Source organism: Aspergillus japonicus (assembly GCF_003184785.1).
Source record: "Aspergillus japonicus CBS 114.51 unplaced genomic scaffold BO86scaffold_8, whole genome shotgun sequence".
Classification (NCBI taxonomy): domain Eukaryota; kingdom Fungi; phylum Ascomycota; class Eurotiomycetes; order Eurotiales; family Aspergillaceae; genus Aspergillus; species Aspergillus japonicus.
In genome coordinates, this window is record NW_020291645.1 from 108,469 (window position 1) to 123,137 (window position 14,669).

Genomic DNA, 14,669 nt, shown 5'->3' on the forward strand with positions numbered 1-14,669 from the left:
GCGGGGTACCTCGCTTTGGTGTGAGTGAAGAGGGGTACAATGCAGTGAATTAATGCGTGCGTGGGCGGAAGAAGGCGGAGAAGAAAATTTACAAAGAAAAAAAAAAACGAGATTCGGCTTGGCACGCGACTGCAATTGTGGTTGATAAGGCGGATCTAATCTTATCGCTATCCTGGTTTGGCCTGGGGCTTGCTTGTCGGGTGGAGGAGAGCAAAGAGGAGTTATCTTCTTCAATGTCAAGAAGTCACATTATCCTACATCTTTCTGCTATGTACCGTGCGCATGAAGTTGAATTTGTTTAGTCCGACGTCCGGCTGTCGCGTGACCAGATGTTTGAAGCCAGTTGTTGACCATACAGCAAGAGTCTTCAATACGAAGGCACATCTACGGAACCCAAGGCTTGCGCCCATGTCTTCTCATTCTTATCATGCAGCAGGATACGCTGTGCTCAGTCAGATGGACAAGTATCCATCCTGCGGCTGTGAGCCATGCCTTAGCCACTCGGGGCTAATAGTTCTCAATCGAGAGGATGACGTCTACCTGCCTGGTTGTAAGTACCAGAAGAGATCCACGGTCGCATAGATCAGTTTACAGTATGGAGTACACTGCATGAATCCAGTATCCACCTATAGTCCCCCCTCTTAATTCCCATTACCCCAAGCCATAAAGAGCAATGAGCTAAGCCCACCACCAGACTTGCTTATCAGCGATCTCCCACAAAGCGGGGAAACAAACTCCTTATCGCGCAATCCCTCGGGGAATCCCGACCTGTTTTAAGCACTGATAAGCCGCCTTGAACCCCAGCATCCAAAGATAATCAATCTATCGTCTCTATCTTCCCTCACACTCCGCCTCAATCGCCTTACCCGGTGAGCGGATAACACATTGAACTGCGAGATATGCCCCGAATCGCGACCAAATCGTCGAATCGAGCGGCGCGGTTCGCCCCCTTCCCCTCGGGATCGCCCACTCCGAGCGACGATACGGTCGTCTCCAGCGGGCGGGCCTCCCGCCGAAGCTCAGATGTATGTGCACTTTCATCCGATAAGCCCGACACGAACAACACCCGATTGACGTTGGTGTCAGACCCGCTCGCGGAGGAGTAGCACGCGGTCTAGTCACGTCGAGGACGTCACACCCCGTGGGGAGAGCTCGGAATTGGACAACGATGGGGATGATGATGAGAATGGATCAGATGCTCCGGTCTCGCCCGCGCCTCCTACCGTGACGCATCTCTTTCTTAACAACGAGCATGTCATGTCCAAGTCGCAGAGCTGGAGCAATGTTCTAGATCCGGTAAGAGGACTTCGTCTAGTTGTTTCTTTTCTCTTTTCTTGCGTTCTTTTTCCCCTAGAAATTGTCCCGTTTCTGTGGTCGCTGAACTCCGATTTCAGGTCTCGCAGAGTTTACTATGTAGGGTTCCTGGAAGTACACTGCAGGAAGTCCAGAGGGCTGTTCAGGCAGCACAGGATGCTCAGCCCGCCTGGGCGGCGCTGGGGTTCCAGGTGCGGCGGGAGCGGCTGTTGAAACTCGTGGATGTACTCCGGCAGATGTCGCCGGAAATAGTAAGACTCGTTCCGCCAGGACTGGATGCCAGGACACCAAGTAGCCCTGGAGCTAATGCAGACTGGCCGTAGGTGACATGTTTATCCCGCGAGGTGGGGAAGACTCTCGCCGATGCCGACGCCGAGGTTTTCCGCGGGCTGGACTGCATCCACGCTGCCTGCTCCGTCGGGCCGGAAATGGCGGGCATGTTCCTCGGAGGCGATGCCACCTTGCTGCAGACTTTCTACGAACCGGTGGTCAGTGCTGACTGTGGATTGTCTTGAACTGAAAAGAGAAAAGGGTTCAATGCTGATTGAAACCTGCAGGGCGTCTGTGTCTCCATTACTCCCTTCAGTTTTCCCTTCATGATCCCCCTCTGGTCGTTACCCTATGCCCTGATCACAGGGAATACCGTGGTATTAAAGCCGTCCGAGAAGACACCTTCAACATCCGCCTTACTGGCGGACGCCTTTCTTCAAACAGGGTTCCCGCCCGGGGTGTTCAACATCCTGCACGGCGGCCCTTCGACCGTCCAGATGCTGATCCACCAGCCCGCCGTCCAGGCCATCAGCTTCGTCGGGTCCGAACCTGCCGCGCGACAAGTCCACGACCTTGCACGCGCCGCCGGAAAGCGCATCCAAGCCGAGTGCGGCGGCAAGAACCACGGGGTCATCCTCGAGGACGCCAACATGACGTCCACGCTCTTCGCCATCGCCGGCAGTGCCTTCGGGGCGGCCGGCCAGCGGTGCATGGCGCTCAGCGTGGCCGTCTTCGTGGGCAGCACGCGCGAGTGGATCCCCAAACTGGTCGAGCTGGCCGAGTCGATGGTCGTGGGCTGTGGGGGCGACCAGAAGTCCAAGATCGGGCCGCTGATCGACGAGGCCGCCCTCAAGCGGGTCAGCGGCGTCATTCAACGTGCGGTCCAGGAGCAAGCCCGGGTGCTTCTGGACGGTCGCGAGATCCAGGTCCCCGGCTACCCGGATGGCAATTTCATGGGGCCGACGATCCTGACCGATGTCGAGACGTACATGGAGTGCTACCAGTCGGAGATCTTCGGGCCGGTGCTCATCTGCATGGAGGTTGAGACTTTGGAGGAGGCGATGGAGCTCATTAATCAGAATATATGTAAGTTTGCGAGGCACCACAAACTCAATGATTCCGGACAGCTCATACTGGCTCTGTAGATGGCAACGCATGTTCCATCTTCACCACCAGTGGTAAACACGCCAATACATTTCAACGCGGCGTCAATGTTGGGCAGATTGGGGTCAACATCCCGCTAATAGGTATGTTGATGGCGTTTCTGGTGCAGTACTATACTGATAGATGTACAGCCCCGTATGGCACCGCTGTGCGGACGAGCAACAAGGATTCGTTCCTAGGAGGTAAGCATCCTTTTTGCTCTAAACGTGGAGTGGTGTGCTGTGCTGACGTTCTCAGACCGTCATGCTCCTGGGAAGACGTACTGGCCCTTCTTCACCACGACCAAGACCGTTTCATCACGCTGGGAGCAGTAGACTGTGCTGTTGAGGCTGAACGGTCAATTATCGGGGAAAGTCGACTTGATCACTTGATCATCAAGTGGACCTCAAGATAGAAAAGAGGATGGTGAAGGTAAACACTAGCTAGGTTAATTATTGGTCTGGTCTGGTCTGGTCTGGTACGTGTAGTGCCACTACAGTGGCATATCTAGTCACTACTAGCGGAGGAGTCCGAACCTGCATGGATCATGCATTAAATGAATCACGAGCGACCGAAAAAGGAATGCCATCCGAGATGCCGTTGCTGAGTCAGAATGTTGGAAGACGTCATCTCATCTCATCTCATCCCATCCTCCATTGTCCGCTCTGCCAAGACTTCGTATTTAAACCCCGACTATCACCACATTCCATTCCATCACAAACACCACTTCTCAATAACTCACAATTCACAAGTACAAGTAAAACAATTGATGTGATCCAGTTTATCCTTCCCTCACAGCCCGTCATCATGCCCACCCTCAACGAGGTCCGCCAGTCCAACGCGACCCTCTCCACCAGCCGGCCCGAGCTGATCGCCGTCTTCGTCGGCGGCACCAGCGGCATCGGCGAAGCAACCGCCAAGCAACTGGCCCAATCCGTGAAGCAGCCCACCATCCACGTCGTGGGACGCAGCGCAGCATCAGGCTCGCGCGTCCTGGAGGAGCTCCGCGCCGCCAACCCGGATGGCAAGTTCCACTTCATCCAGGCCGACCTCTCCCTGCTGCGGAATGTCGACACCGCCTGCGAGCAGATCAAGGAGAAGGAGAAATCCATCGACCTGCTCTTTCTCTCAACAGGCCATCTGGCCATGTCCAAGAACGGTACTTCCCTACCCAAGCCCCCTAGAGCCTCAAAAACTCCAAGCTAAAACCCCCCCAGAAACCGAAGAAGGCCTCGACGACAACCACGTCCTGCGCTACTACGGCCGCATGCGCTTCATCCACAACCTCCTGCCCTTGCTGGAGAACTCGCCCGGCGCGCCACGCGTCGTGTCCGTGCTCGCCGCCGGGCAAGAGGGCCACGTGGACGAGCACAACCTGGACCTGCGGCAGTCGTGGTCCTTCCGCAAGGCGGCCTCCTACGCGGCGACGCTCAACTCGCTGGCCCTGGAGCACCTGGCCGCGACGCACCCGACCGTCGGCTTCGCGCACGTCTTCCCGGGGATCGTGCGCACCCCGCTCATGAAGTCGACCTTCGGGAACTGGGCCGGGTCCGTGATGAGCGTGCTCTCGCGGCCGCTGTCCATGACGCCCGAGGAGAGCGGCCAGCGCAACCTGTTCATCGCCACCTCGGCGGCGTACCCGGCCGCGAAGCCCAGGGATGCGTCGTATGTGGGCACGCCGTTGGCGGAGGGGCTGCGCGCGGCGGTCGCGTCGACGGGCCAGGTCGGCGGCGGGTCGTATATCTTGAACTACGATGGGAAGAACGCGACGAAGGAGAAGCTGATGGCCGAGTACCGCGAGCGCGGGTTCACGGGGAAGGTGTGGGAGCACACGTTGGAGACGTTTCGGCGGGTTTTGCAGAAGGATTAAGCGGGTTGACTCTGTTTTAAGTAGTGTAGAAGTACGGGGGAGGTGATTATTAACAAGTATCTCCTCTTTGGCTGCGTAGTGGGTTACGCGACAAACCAAAAACTTGACTATGAATCTCCCCTAAGTCGCATGCGAGCTACAACCACGCATACAACCCCAAGCCCACCAACCACAGCCCTAACCCAACAACCTCTCCGCATTCCCAAAGTAAATCCCCTGGCGCAACTCCTCGTCCATGGCATACTCATCCAAATACTCGCAATACCCGGCCACTTTATCCGCATTCGCATACGGAAAATCCGATCCTACCCATCACCCCGCCAAGTTAGCAATCCACCCCCCCCCCCCCCCAAAACAACCACCCGCAGAAACCAAAAGGACGTGACAAACGTACCGTAAACGACCTTCCCCGGATCCACCGTCCCCAACACCAAATCCACCACGCCCGGCGTCCCCACCAGCGCCAAATCGTAATAAAACGAGCGCACCCCCTCCATCCACTCCGCATACGTCTTCCCATACATCGTCACATTCTGCTGCTGCGCCGCGCGCGCCGTCACCGCGACCCTAGAAATCAGAAACGGCAAGGTCCCCCCGGCATGCGAGAGGATGCGCTTCGCGTCCGGAAAGTCCCGGGTGACGTTGCCCATGATCATATCGATCGCGGCGCGGGTGGTCTCCGCCGGGAAGTCCAGCATGGGCGGCGGGAGGACGGGGTTGAGCCACTCGTTGCACGCGGCGGTGGTCGGGTGGATGAAGACGACGGCGCGGCGGGCGTGGAGGGCGGTCCACAGGGGCCGGAAGGCCGGGTGCCCGAGGTAGTGGTTGTCCGGGCCGTAGCGCGTGAAGAGGGTGACGCCGTCGGCGTGCAGGGTGTCCAGGGCGTAGGTGATCTCGGCGAGGGTGCCGGATGGGTCGTCGAGCGGGGATGGCAGGGAGGCGAAGAAGCCTAGCTGGGTGGGGTGGGCGGCGGCGAGCGCGGCGGCGTATTCGTTGGCCTGGCGGGCGAGGTCGCGGATGGTGGTTGTGTTGGGGCCTGCGATGGTGGGGCCGGGCGAGGTCAGGGAGAGGTAGGCTTTGCGGACACCGTTGGTTTGGAGGTTGTCCAGCGTGGTTTGCAGGGTCCAGTTCGGGGTCGGGAAGCCCGCTGGGTCGCCGCCGGCGGCGTCGATTGCTGGAGGTTGGCGGGGGAGTTAGGGTTGATGGGTGGTGGTTGAGGTGGGGTGGGGTTTGTTGGGGAGGGGGTACTGTACTGTACCTTGGCGGTAGAAGTCGGGGACGAAGTGGTGGTGAGTGTCGATTTTGAGGGGGAGAGTCGTGGAATTTGTGGCTGTGGGGGTTTCTGAGCGCTGCATCAGCAGTCGTGTGCTGAGGGCGCCTGTGAGGCCCGCCAGGATGGTGCCTATGCCCAACATGGTGGATGTATGAGTGGGGTGAGTAACCAAACAAGCTACTGTCAGTCGCGGGGAGAGCTTGGAATTAATATGTACATTGGATTGCCCAAGTAGGGGCTGATTACCCCTCCCGAAGCATGGAGCGGTCTGTACGGACTCTACGGAGTACCACTGCTGTTGTGCAGGAGGCGTCATCCCTTGCATGATACCATGTTTGCTCCGCTCGCTGTAAGTAATTGCTTTCTGAGGGTCTATTCATTATAGCCCTGATTTAAGAGGGCTGGAACCGCATACTAGAATGTACTGTACAGTACTCTCCAAGCTTTCGCTGCTGATACTGTCTACATTACACCTGATATATTCTTACCTCAGCCCTACGCAAAATGCGCCCCTTGTTCAGGCACAGAGGTCCAATGAAGATGAGCCAGCTCGAGACGAGTCTCCACGCCCCCTTCTTCCTCCTCCGATCCCTCCTCCGGAAACACCACCTTTTCCCCGCGATATCGAACCGCCCCGTAACGCACACGCCGCCTCCCCACCACCGGCAACAACCCCTGCAAATCACTCCCCGTGGCCGAGCCACGCAGCACCGGCGCATTGAACGCCTTGGCGATCTCAATCGGGCTCATCGTGACCGGCCGCCCGATCTTCCACCACCCATAGAAGGTCGACGCCACGGGAATCACACAAGCAATCGTCACTAAGACGCCTACCGCCAAGTACTCCGGATGCAGCTTGAACACTACTTCCTCCGTGGTCAGCACCGAGTTCACCGTCTGGTTCGTCTGTACGCGCGTAGCGTCCACCCCCTTGTAGTATTCCAGCCTGCTCGAGTCGTTCGCCGCCGCGAGCGCCGTGCGGAACATGATCTCCTGCAGGGTGGAAATGACCGCGGACGTGGGATCGGACCAGGTGCTTTGACACGTGGTGGTCAGATCGGAGTTATTCGCGTAGTCCTGGGCCAGCGTGCCCGAGGTATCCAGACTCCAGATGTGGTCCGCCTGGTCGGCAGCGGCCTGCGCGTTGAGCAGATCCTCCGCGCCCAGGTAGATGCCCCCCAGCGTGCTGCCATTACGCTGGGTGACTTCGTTGCTGTCGATCTCATACCTCGCGGCGATCGACTCCGCAGAGAGCCCCAGCTCGTCCAGAGCCCCAGCAAACTCCACCGTATTGTTGACAACCGTAACCGGGTAGTACAGCTCGGCAATCTGGAACCGGCACCGCTTGACCTGCAACCGACTGACGCAGGGGATCTGGTCCTTCCACACCGCCGTGAAGGTGATATTCGACGGCAGCGTGGCGTCAAAGGTAAAGTTGGTCTGGAACATCGTGCGCTCCACGTCGACCATCCCGACAATATCGCTTGAATCGTTGCTCGTCAGCGAGCCGTTCTTGGTCTCGTAGGCGGGGCCGAAATCCCAGGGCCGCGTCTCCTGTGCGCAGTCAACGGCAAACCCCGCGGCGCGGATCGTCAGTCCGGTGAAATTGCCGCTGTCGCTGCTGCCCCCGACCGTGCTGTTGATGTACATGGTCTCACGGCTGTTGTATCCCTCCATCACCTGCTGGAACGCGGGCTTCATCGACCCCAGGGCCGGCGGCGTGGTGTGCTGCATTAGCGTGCCCGTGTATCCCTCGGGGATCTGCCGGGCGATCTTGACGGAGAGGGGCGTCTGGTGCGCGACGGTGTCGGTGACGATGGTCAGGGCGCGCTGATAGAGCGGGCTGTCGACGGCCACGAGGACGGAGGCCACGCTCGCGAAGGTGAGGAGGTTCGCGACCCGGATGTTTCTCGCCGCGTCGTAGAGGCTGTTCGGGAAGCTCCAGTAGCAGTGCAGGTCGTCCACGGTGCAGCCGTCGATCGCGCGCAGCCACCAGCTGATGGCGGCGCCTTCGGCCATGGCGAACTTGAGGAGGCCGTTGCTGAGGGCGGCGGAGATGGCCAGCAGGACGGAGGGCTGCACGGACCATTTGCTGACGGACTGGCCGTTGCAGGTCAGTAGGATGGCGATATTGAAGCCGATACATAGGAGCACGCCCAGCAGGGACAGGAGACCGAGGTAGGGGAGTCGCTTCCACGCCCCGGTTTGCCATACATGCTGTTGGCCGTCGAGCGTGGAGTATCGGACTTTTGTTCGGTCTTTCGGCTCATTGCTTTCTTGTTGGAGAATCTGCGTCGCTTCTTGTGATCTTGCCATATCTGGGTTGATCATTATGTGGTGGCCAGGAATTCTACACTTTGGTCGTGCGGAGGAGAGGCCCTAATATGGCTTACCCCGCGACTGCATCGCCTTCCGTCTCAGCCTTGCGCAGGAATGAACGAGCCTTGGCAATATGCAGAGCGACGATCGAGGGCGCTTAAATACCTCAGCATACACTGGCAAGCTCCATGGTGCGAAAAAGAGTTTCTTTTCACAGATGGAAGGAGTTGGCAGGCCCTGTGGCACGCCAACGTTGGCCTTGAAGTGGTGTATGCCCGAGAGTACCATCGAGGGGGAAAATATACATCGCAGGAGCGATAGTAAGACCTTCCATTCGTTGAATAACATCAGTGGATAATATTACTCTCAGCAATCTGAGGAGCATGGCACAAAGTCTAGTGTTATCTGCTAGTCTCAGGAGTACATCTGGTCGACCTGGTCAAGTAATAAGTCAAGGTAGGGAGTGTAGGGCTGGTCGAGAGGGAACGACAGGGCATGATGCTGGACGGTATGTTTGTGTTTTACCATGTAGCACACTTTTGAGCCACATTTCAACAATTGGGGCTGTGGTTTAGTGGTATAATATTCCCTTAGCATGGGAGAGGTCCGGGGTTCGATTCCCCGCAGCTCCATCTTTTTGTTTTTCTGCTGCTGGTCCTTGGTCGGTGGCTATGGAAAAAGGTGGATCTGTGGGTAAGACCTGCTATGCCTGCTCATTGGTCAGGGACCCGGAATCGAGGCACAGATCAATCGGACCCGGAATGCAGAATAGAATAGCTGAGACATTCGGTGCGGAGCTCCTTACAGTACTCTGTACTCAAAGCAATGCGGACGATGCAGTCTTTGAGTTGTAACGACTGAAGCATTGTCCAATCTACATCTACATACAGCCCTTATCATATGGTCTGCCAACTTCCCGGAGACAATGTGCGGTGCCAGTTGATAGTAGGGTAAAAACCGCGACCCAAAAGGGCAACATGAGACCAAAAAAAGAAGAGTTGCTCACACTCGGACTCGAACCGAGGATCTCAGCATTACTAGTGCTGCGCTTTACCATCTAAGCCATGCGAGCGGTTGATATGTCTTTTCTTGCAGGATGCCTTCACAACCAACCTCTTACATTTGAGTGCTTTTCTCGTCTTGTCCTATTTCAATCATGTTAGGTGTCTGAAACCGGCACTGAGCTGCACAGTCAGGCTTAATGACACCATCATCGCTGTATATTTATGACAGACCTACAGACAGAGACCAGATATCTTCCAAGAAATGAAGGTGTTTCGTTAACGTGCAAGGCGCGAATCTGGCAATATATATATCAAACTTTAAGTTAAATTTTGCACAATTGATACGCGCCTAAAACCATCTCTGATAAGTCCTTCATACCCATCCAGCATGTGAAGTCTAGCGATGAAGACATAACAAGTGAGGTTTGTTGGCACATCGAAGTGCACAGCAAGTAATCATACCCATTTGATATCTCACCAACATCTTTGTGAGAGCAATACAGGTGGCCGGTCACACAATGGCTTTAATACTCCATCGTCTACATATCCGAGTCCAGCAATTTGTTTTATACCTGGTTATCAGTTGCCAGTCAGGCGGGCTTATTTGTGTTAGATTGCATCGGATACGTCAACAATTGTCGGTGGTCTCTACAATTAACTGCACTACTTGACTGTTGTATCGAGATAGAGGTTGGAGTCGAGATGCAATCCCAATCCGAGAGTGCTAAAGATTGAGTAGTGCTTTAGTACAGCAAAAACGTCTATTCTGAACCATAACCAGCGAGACACATAGAAGCCCGCGCCACAATTTGCAGATACCCCCTATTCAAGTACCCCATCATCTCCCTGTTCAATCCTGCGCATCGATTCCACCACATTCTTCGCAATCCGTCTCGTCTTCCGATCCAGTGCCGTAACTGCAGAAATCCAGGTAAACCTCTCCTTCCAGAATGCCCAGCGCTCCTTCGACCAGCCCTCCGACCCCTTCCACTTGTCATACGCGCGGATCTCCCGTCCCAGGGACCCCTGCTTCTCATAGATCTCCTTGCCACAATACTCCAGCCACACGGCAGCCGCCGGCACAAACCCATTAAGCGCCCTGACGTCGATGATCTCGAGCGCCTCATCGCGCTTCATATTGTAGAAGTCCTCCTCGTCCTCGTCGCAATCCTGGATGACGTTCTCGATAAGCGGATGGTGGAACCTCTCGTAGGGGGCATGCTCCAAGGTCCTGCGGAGCACCCACGCGCCGTGATTGATCAGAAATCCAAAGCGGTTGGGGCGGGGCAGACGCTGGTAGAACTTGATGGTGAAGACATTCGCGTCCAGGAAGCGTTGTCGCTCGGTCTCGCGGGTCGTCGCGTTGAAGCAGTGATCCACGTCTGTGACCGTCTCAGTTCCTGTTACAGGGTTAAAGGATCGCTCGAAACAGCAAGTCGCTCAGGGTATAAGTAAGAACCCACAGTCGTAAGTGAACTCGCAGAGGTACATGGAGAACCCCTCCAGCCATTTGAACTCCCCATCGCAGTCGGGGAGCTCATGCAGGGCGATGAGAAACTCCACGAATCGGTCGCAGTGCTCGGGGAAACGCTCCACGGCGCCGATGAAGGGTGACCACAGGTCGCCGTACTCGGGAGTCGGGTTCGCCTCAGCAATAGCGCGAGATACGCATGCTCTGGCGACGTCTGCAGCGGGAGCAGAGGGGTCGATCAGCAGGGTCCGGAGAGCGGAAAGGATCTCTGGGCGTGGAGGCCACTCATCCTGTGCCTCTTGGGCCAAGAAGGCTTCATATTCGGGGATCATGTTGCTCATGGTGAAAAGCGATGGGCGAAGAATGGATGGCTTGATGAGATCTGTTTAAAAGAAGAGTAGGAAGGAAGGAGAGGTGGGAATTTAAATATCGAATGTTTAATGAGGGATACTGGTTTGGGGTGCTATAGTGAATGATACTGGTAAGTTTCTGACTCATCTATCAAACCCTGGTCAGTACCTCGGACCCTGTCAGTTCTTTGTTTGCTTGCTTGCTGGGGGCTTGTTACAACACAGCCCCCCATTGCGCCCCGTTGCCCTAATTTTGCCAGTAAGCACCATCGCAGTTTATGCACAGAGCCATCATGACATGGCGCTCTGGATTGGTTTATCAATGATGCCAATTGTTCCTTCATTGCCCTCTAACTATACTCTCACAAAATTCGGGGTCCGGCTTCGGGAACATACAGAGACAAAAGTGAACAATGGCCAACGCGCAAAAGGAAAAAGCAGAGTCCTTGGCAGCTTTCCAACATAGACCTCTTTTACCGAATAGTAAGTGCTTGTCAACCCCAAGCTCACCGTTTCAGCAATTGACCCCAAAGACAAGGTCAACCCCCCTCGCTATTATGACCTGGATGAATTCGATCGCCAGAGCAAGCACCAACCCTAGCATCCTGGTATACCCACGCCTGAATACCAGCTTTAAGCCATTCTCATTGCAATGTGGTCCAACGTGAAACAGCTTCACAGCAGACATGAATCGGAATACCAACAGGAAATAGGTTGTACTCAAGAATTGAACTCTATAAAGCGCAAGTAATCTCATGTCGTGGTTAAGCATCTATAGCCATTAATAGCTTGTCAAGAGCATTCCTTCAGTATCATTTTTTGTTTGATATCCCACAACATATCAGTGATAATGCCCTACATAGTTAAAGCTTGTGTTCTACACATACTGCTGGCCGGCGCATTCATGGGCCAAGCTGTTCTCGCCAGCCCCCTCACCCACTTCCATTCCAGTGATGTCTTGCCTGTCGAGGCCCGTACTGAACAGCCGGACTACATCACCGAGGATTTTAACAAGCGCGGCAAGACAGCCCCTAAACTGGCAACTGCAGACTTCCCCAGCAAGAGCTACACCTGCCCGAAAACCGACGCGTACACGGAGACCACCTACACCTCCGGACAGCTGGCGAAGGCATACATTGACGCTGCCAAGTATGCCAACGAGGGTAAAAAGCTTGGAAAGAGTACGGAGCTACTACCGTTACCCATCCTCACCCGAAGATTCTCATGAAAGGCTTTGAACGCTCGAGCTGATGGCATTATACAGACAAGTACCCCCACAACTTCGCCAACCATGACAAGCTACCTTTCAAGTGCGGCGCCAGCAAGCAGGAGTTCGCTCTGGACCGCGAGAATCCCGCGCGGATCTACAGCGGCGGTGATGTCAAGAAGTTACCGGATCGGCTCATCTTCGAGTATACTGGAACAGGCAAGACTGCGAGAGCGCGCTTCTGTGGCGTGATTCGCCACTATGAGGATGGTTTTGTCAACTGCTCTGCCCTTTGAGGTAGAACTCTACTTAATGGTGTGGATGTGTACTGGTCTTGATTGAGTGGGAATATTGTATGTATTTCTTGGAATAGAGTGAAGGATTCCATGATAGCGTGTGTCGTTCTGAGTGCACTGGAAGTTGGCATGTTGATTCAGGTTATTGCCTGGCAATCACAACGCGCAAAGGCAGGAGTTTTTTTCGACTAGTTTCCGATGCTATATGAACGGTCGTTCCAAGTCACTGCCACCGTTGAAGAGAAACAGGCCCAGAATGCCAAGGAGTAGATTCCAGCTTGACTAACTTTGTTAGGCATGTGATTTGTAAGCTCATACCGAAGTGAACTAACAACTAACCTAGTGACGTGGCTCTATGTTCCGCGTATATCTACGATCAACAATACCTTTCTGGATGTCCGACCTTGTAATCAAATTGATACAATTCACATAGTGTCCCCAGAAACCCAACTTCCCGCATCTACGTACCTTGCCAGTCCCCAAGTCCCCCGCTCAATCGGATCAACGGCTATCACCATGAGCGCAAACGCGGAGTCAACCAGGGAGATGCTCCGAGTGGAACCCATCACCGACCCGGCCGACTTCGACCGCTTCTTCCAAATCACCGCTCTCGCCTTCGGCCACCAGGTCCAGGACGGCGTGTGGTGTGCCATGAACCCCGGCTGGGACACGCCGGAGGGCCAAAAGAGCGGCAGCGCCCGCTTCGCGGCCCGCTGGTCGTCCACCACCACCGACCAACAAGGCCGTCCCAACACTATCTTCCTCAAGGCCGTGGTCCCCCGCCCAGAAGGCAGCGCAGCAGGCGACGAGGAGATTGCCGGCGTGGCTATCTGGGTCCAAGCGTCCCAGGTGGCCGGATACGGGGACGCCCCTGTCGTGGATATCGGCGAGACGATGGACCTGGAGGCCTTGGTTCCCGGCAACCCGTCCGAGCAACGGTATCTGCGCCAGGTGGTGTTCGGGCTGCAGCGCCGTCGGATCGAGTACGTGCGCGAGATTGCGGGTACGGACTCGCCGGCGGTGCTGGTGTTGGATCTCTGTGCGGTGGACCCTGCGTTCCAGCGGCGGGGGGTCGCGACAGAATTGGTGGAGTGGGGGCTCCGCAAGGCGCGGGAGCGCGGGGGGCTCGAGGCCGTGCTGGAGGCGTCGAGCATGGGGCGCCATGTGTACCGGAAGCTGGGGTTCGAGCAGGACGGCGGCGAGTTTGTGTACGAGGTGGATGAGGAGTTTCGGGATCGCCAGCGGCCTTCGAATGTGTTTATGCGCACGGGCAGACCTGGGCAGTGAGGGGGTCAGAGCTTGATACTATAGATCGTCTCGTGGCTGGGTTTTACGCTTTACCCGCCTTGTGGATACAGAGTGGTGTGTCTATATCATGTGTCATCAGTATTACTCAATAGAAGGCTCAATTTCAGTCATGTTCCGCGCTGGCACGCCGTGGAAGAGTCGTGGATCTAATATTACAAGCATTCGCTGCACTGGCCCCGACAGCATGATGCTCCATATTACCCTAATTTGACTGATAAGTTTGGTATCTGAAACTCAACAACATCTGCCGTTGTATATTCTGTGTTGTGGTGGAGTTCCGATGGCTTAATGGCGTCTATTTAGATCATTCCTCATACAGCCACCCTGTGGAGATTCACAGCAACCGGTTGGCACATAGACCATCCCAAAGGCTGTTTCATAAGTCCAGTCTGAGGTTCCTGGCCCCTGAACCGCTCTTCTGTGGCGCAAATGCTTCACAGGAGGTGTGCTTAACTGAAGTGCGTGCTGTCATACTTAGTCACTGTTTTGTATGCCATACCTCTGTATCACGAGTTGAAGTGATCCATCATTGAAACAATCTGTATAGATCAACACATAACTCTGCATATAGTTGCCTCTATTTATAGATGAGATACCTTAAGTCAAGCAAACGCTCCCTTAAACGTGACTGAAACGCCTTATCCGCAGGGTTGAAGCAGATGCATTGGAGCACGGGCGGCCATCGGGATCTCGATCGCGATAAGATCGGATGCATCGTGATGAAGTGAGCTTCTTCGTTTCACTCTATTGACTCCTTGGGTATTCTATTCTCAAGGGGAATGGGGAACCGAGTCGCTTTACTCAACAGACTAGACCATGTGTGGGGTGGAAAGAAGCTGATCCG

The 14,669-nt window shown here is 55.4% G+C and overlaps 7 protein-coding genes and 2 non-coding genes across 9 annotated transcripts; 5 read left to right on the top strand and 4 right to left on the bottom strand.

Moving 5' to 3' along the window:
• Positions 1–839: 839 nt before the first annotated feature.
• BO86DRAFT_454147 (methylmalonate-semialdehyde dehydrogenase) lies at positions 840–3,267 on the top strand. The gene is made up of 8 exons (XM_025677039.1): positions 840–1,025; positions 1,087–1,296; positions 1,395–1,565; positions 1,638–1,802; positions 1,872–2,670; positions 2,730–2,831; positions 2,880–2,930; positions 2,986–3,267. The coding sequence occupies exons 1-8, from the start codon at positions 900–902 to the stop codon at positions 3,060–3,062; spliced, it is 1,701 nt and encodes a 566-aa protein (XP_025530465.1). The 5' UTR covers positions 840–899; the 3' UTR covers positions 3,063–3,267.
• A 140-nt stretch (positions 3,268–3,407) lies between these two features.
• Positions 3,408–4,678, top strand: BO86DRAFT_356146 (short-chain dehydrogenases/reductase). Its single transcript, XM_025669653.1, has 2 exons — positions 3,408–3,886; positions 3,945–4,678. The coding sequence occupies exons 1-2, from the start codon at positions 3,535–3,537 to the stop codon at positions 4,595–4,597; spliced, it is 1,005 nt and encodes a 334-aa protein (XP_025530466.1). The 5' UTR covers positions 3,408–3,534; the 3' UTR covers positions 4,598–4,678.
• A 96-nt stretch (positions 4,679–4,774) lies between these two features.
• Positions 4,775–5,952, bottom strand: BO86DRAFT_306079 (amidohydrolase family protein; the record flags this gene model as incomplete). The annotated part of the gene is made up of 3 exons (XM_025667679.1): positions 4,775–4,902; positions 4,992–5,771; positions 5,856–5,952. The coding sequence occupies 3 exons, from the start codon at positions 5,950–5,952 to the stop codon at positions 4,775–4,777; spliced, it is 1,005 nt and encodes a 334-aa protein (XP_025530467.1).
• A 261-nt stretch (positions 5,953–6,213) lies between these two features.
• Positions 6,214–8,201, bottom strand: BO86DRAFT_441396 (DUF3176 domain-containing protein; the record flags this gene model as incomplete). The annotated part of the gene is made up of 1 exon (XM_025676252.1): positions 6,214–8,201. One exon carries the CDS (start codon positions 8,199–8,201, stop codon positions 6,366–6,368), a length of 1,836 nt encoding a protein of 611 aa, XP_025530468.1. The 3' UTR covers positions 6,214–6,365.
• Positions 8,202–8,749: 548 nt separating this feature from the next.
• BO86DRAFT_t85 lies at positions 8,750–8,821 on the top strand. Its single transcript has one exon. It is a non-coding gene; the product is annotated as a tRNA-Ala (tRNA).
• Positions 8,822–9,188: 367 nt separating this feature from the next.
• BO86DRAFT_t88 lies at positions 9,189–9,261 on the bottom strand. The gene has a single exon. It is a non-coding gene; the product is annotated as a tRNA-Thr (tRNA).
• Positions 9,262–10,015: 754 nt separating this feature from the next.
• BO86DRAFT_407565 (DUF3632 domain-containing protein) lies at positions 10,016–11,026 on the bottom strand (the record flags this gene model as incomplete). Its single annotated transcript, XM_025674280.1, has 2 exons — positions 10,657–11,026; positions 10,016–10,575 (listed from the first exon to the last, which is right to left on the bottom strand). Exons 1-2 carry the CDS (start codon positions 11,003–11,005, stop codon positions 10,016–10,018), a joined length of 909 nt encoding a protein of 302 aa, XP_025530469.1. The 5' UTR covers positions 11,006–11,026.
• An 838-nt stretch (positions 11,027–11,864) lies between these two features.
• Positions 11,865–12,517, top strand: BO86DRAFT_416618 (uncharacterized protein; the record flags this gene model as incomplete). Its single annotated transcript, XM_025674982.1, has 2 exons — positions 11,865–12,195; positions 12,279–12,517. The coding sequence occupies 2 exons, from the start codon at positions 11,865–11,867 to the stop codon at positions 12,515–12,517; spliced, it is 570 nt and encodes a 189-aa protein (XP_025530470.1).
• Positions 12,518–12,902: 385 nt separating this feature from the next.
• On the top strand, positions 12,903–13,944 carry BO86DRAFT_386712 (GNAT family N-acetyltransferase). The gene has a single exon (XM_025671409.1). It carries the CDS (start codon positions 13,034–13,036, stop codon positions 13,802–13,804), a length of 771 nt encoding a protein of 256 aa, XP_025530471.1. The 5' UTR covers positions 12,903–13,033; the 3' UTR covers positions 13,805–13,944.
• The last annotated feature ends 725 nt before the right edge of the window (positions 13,945–14,669 follow it).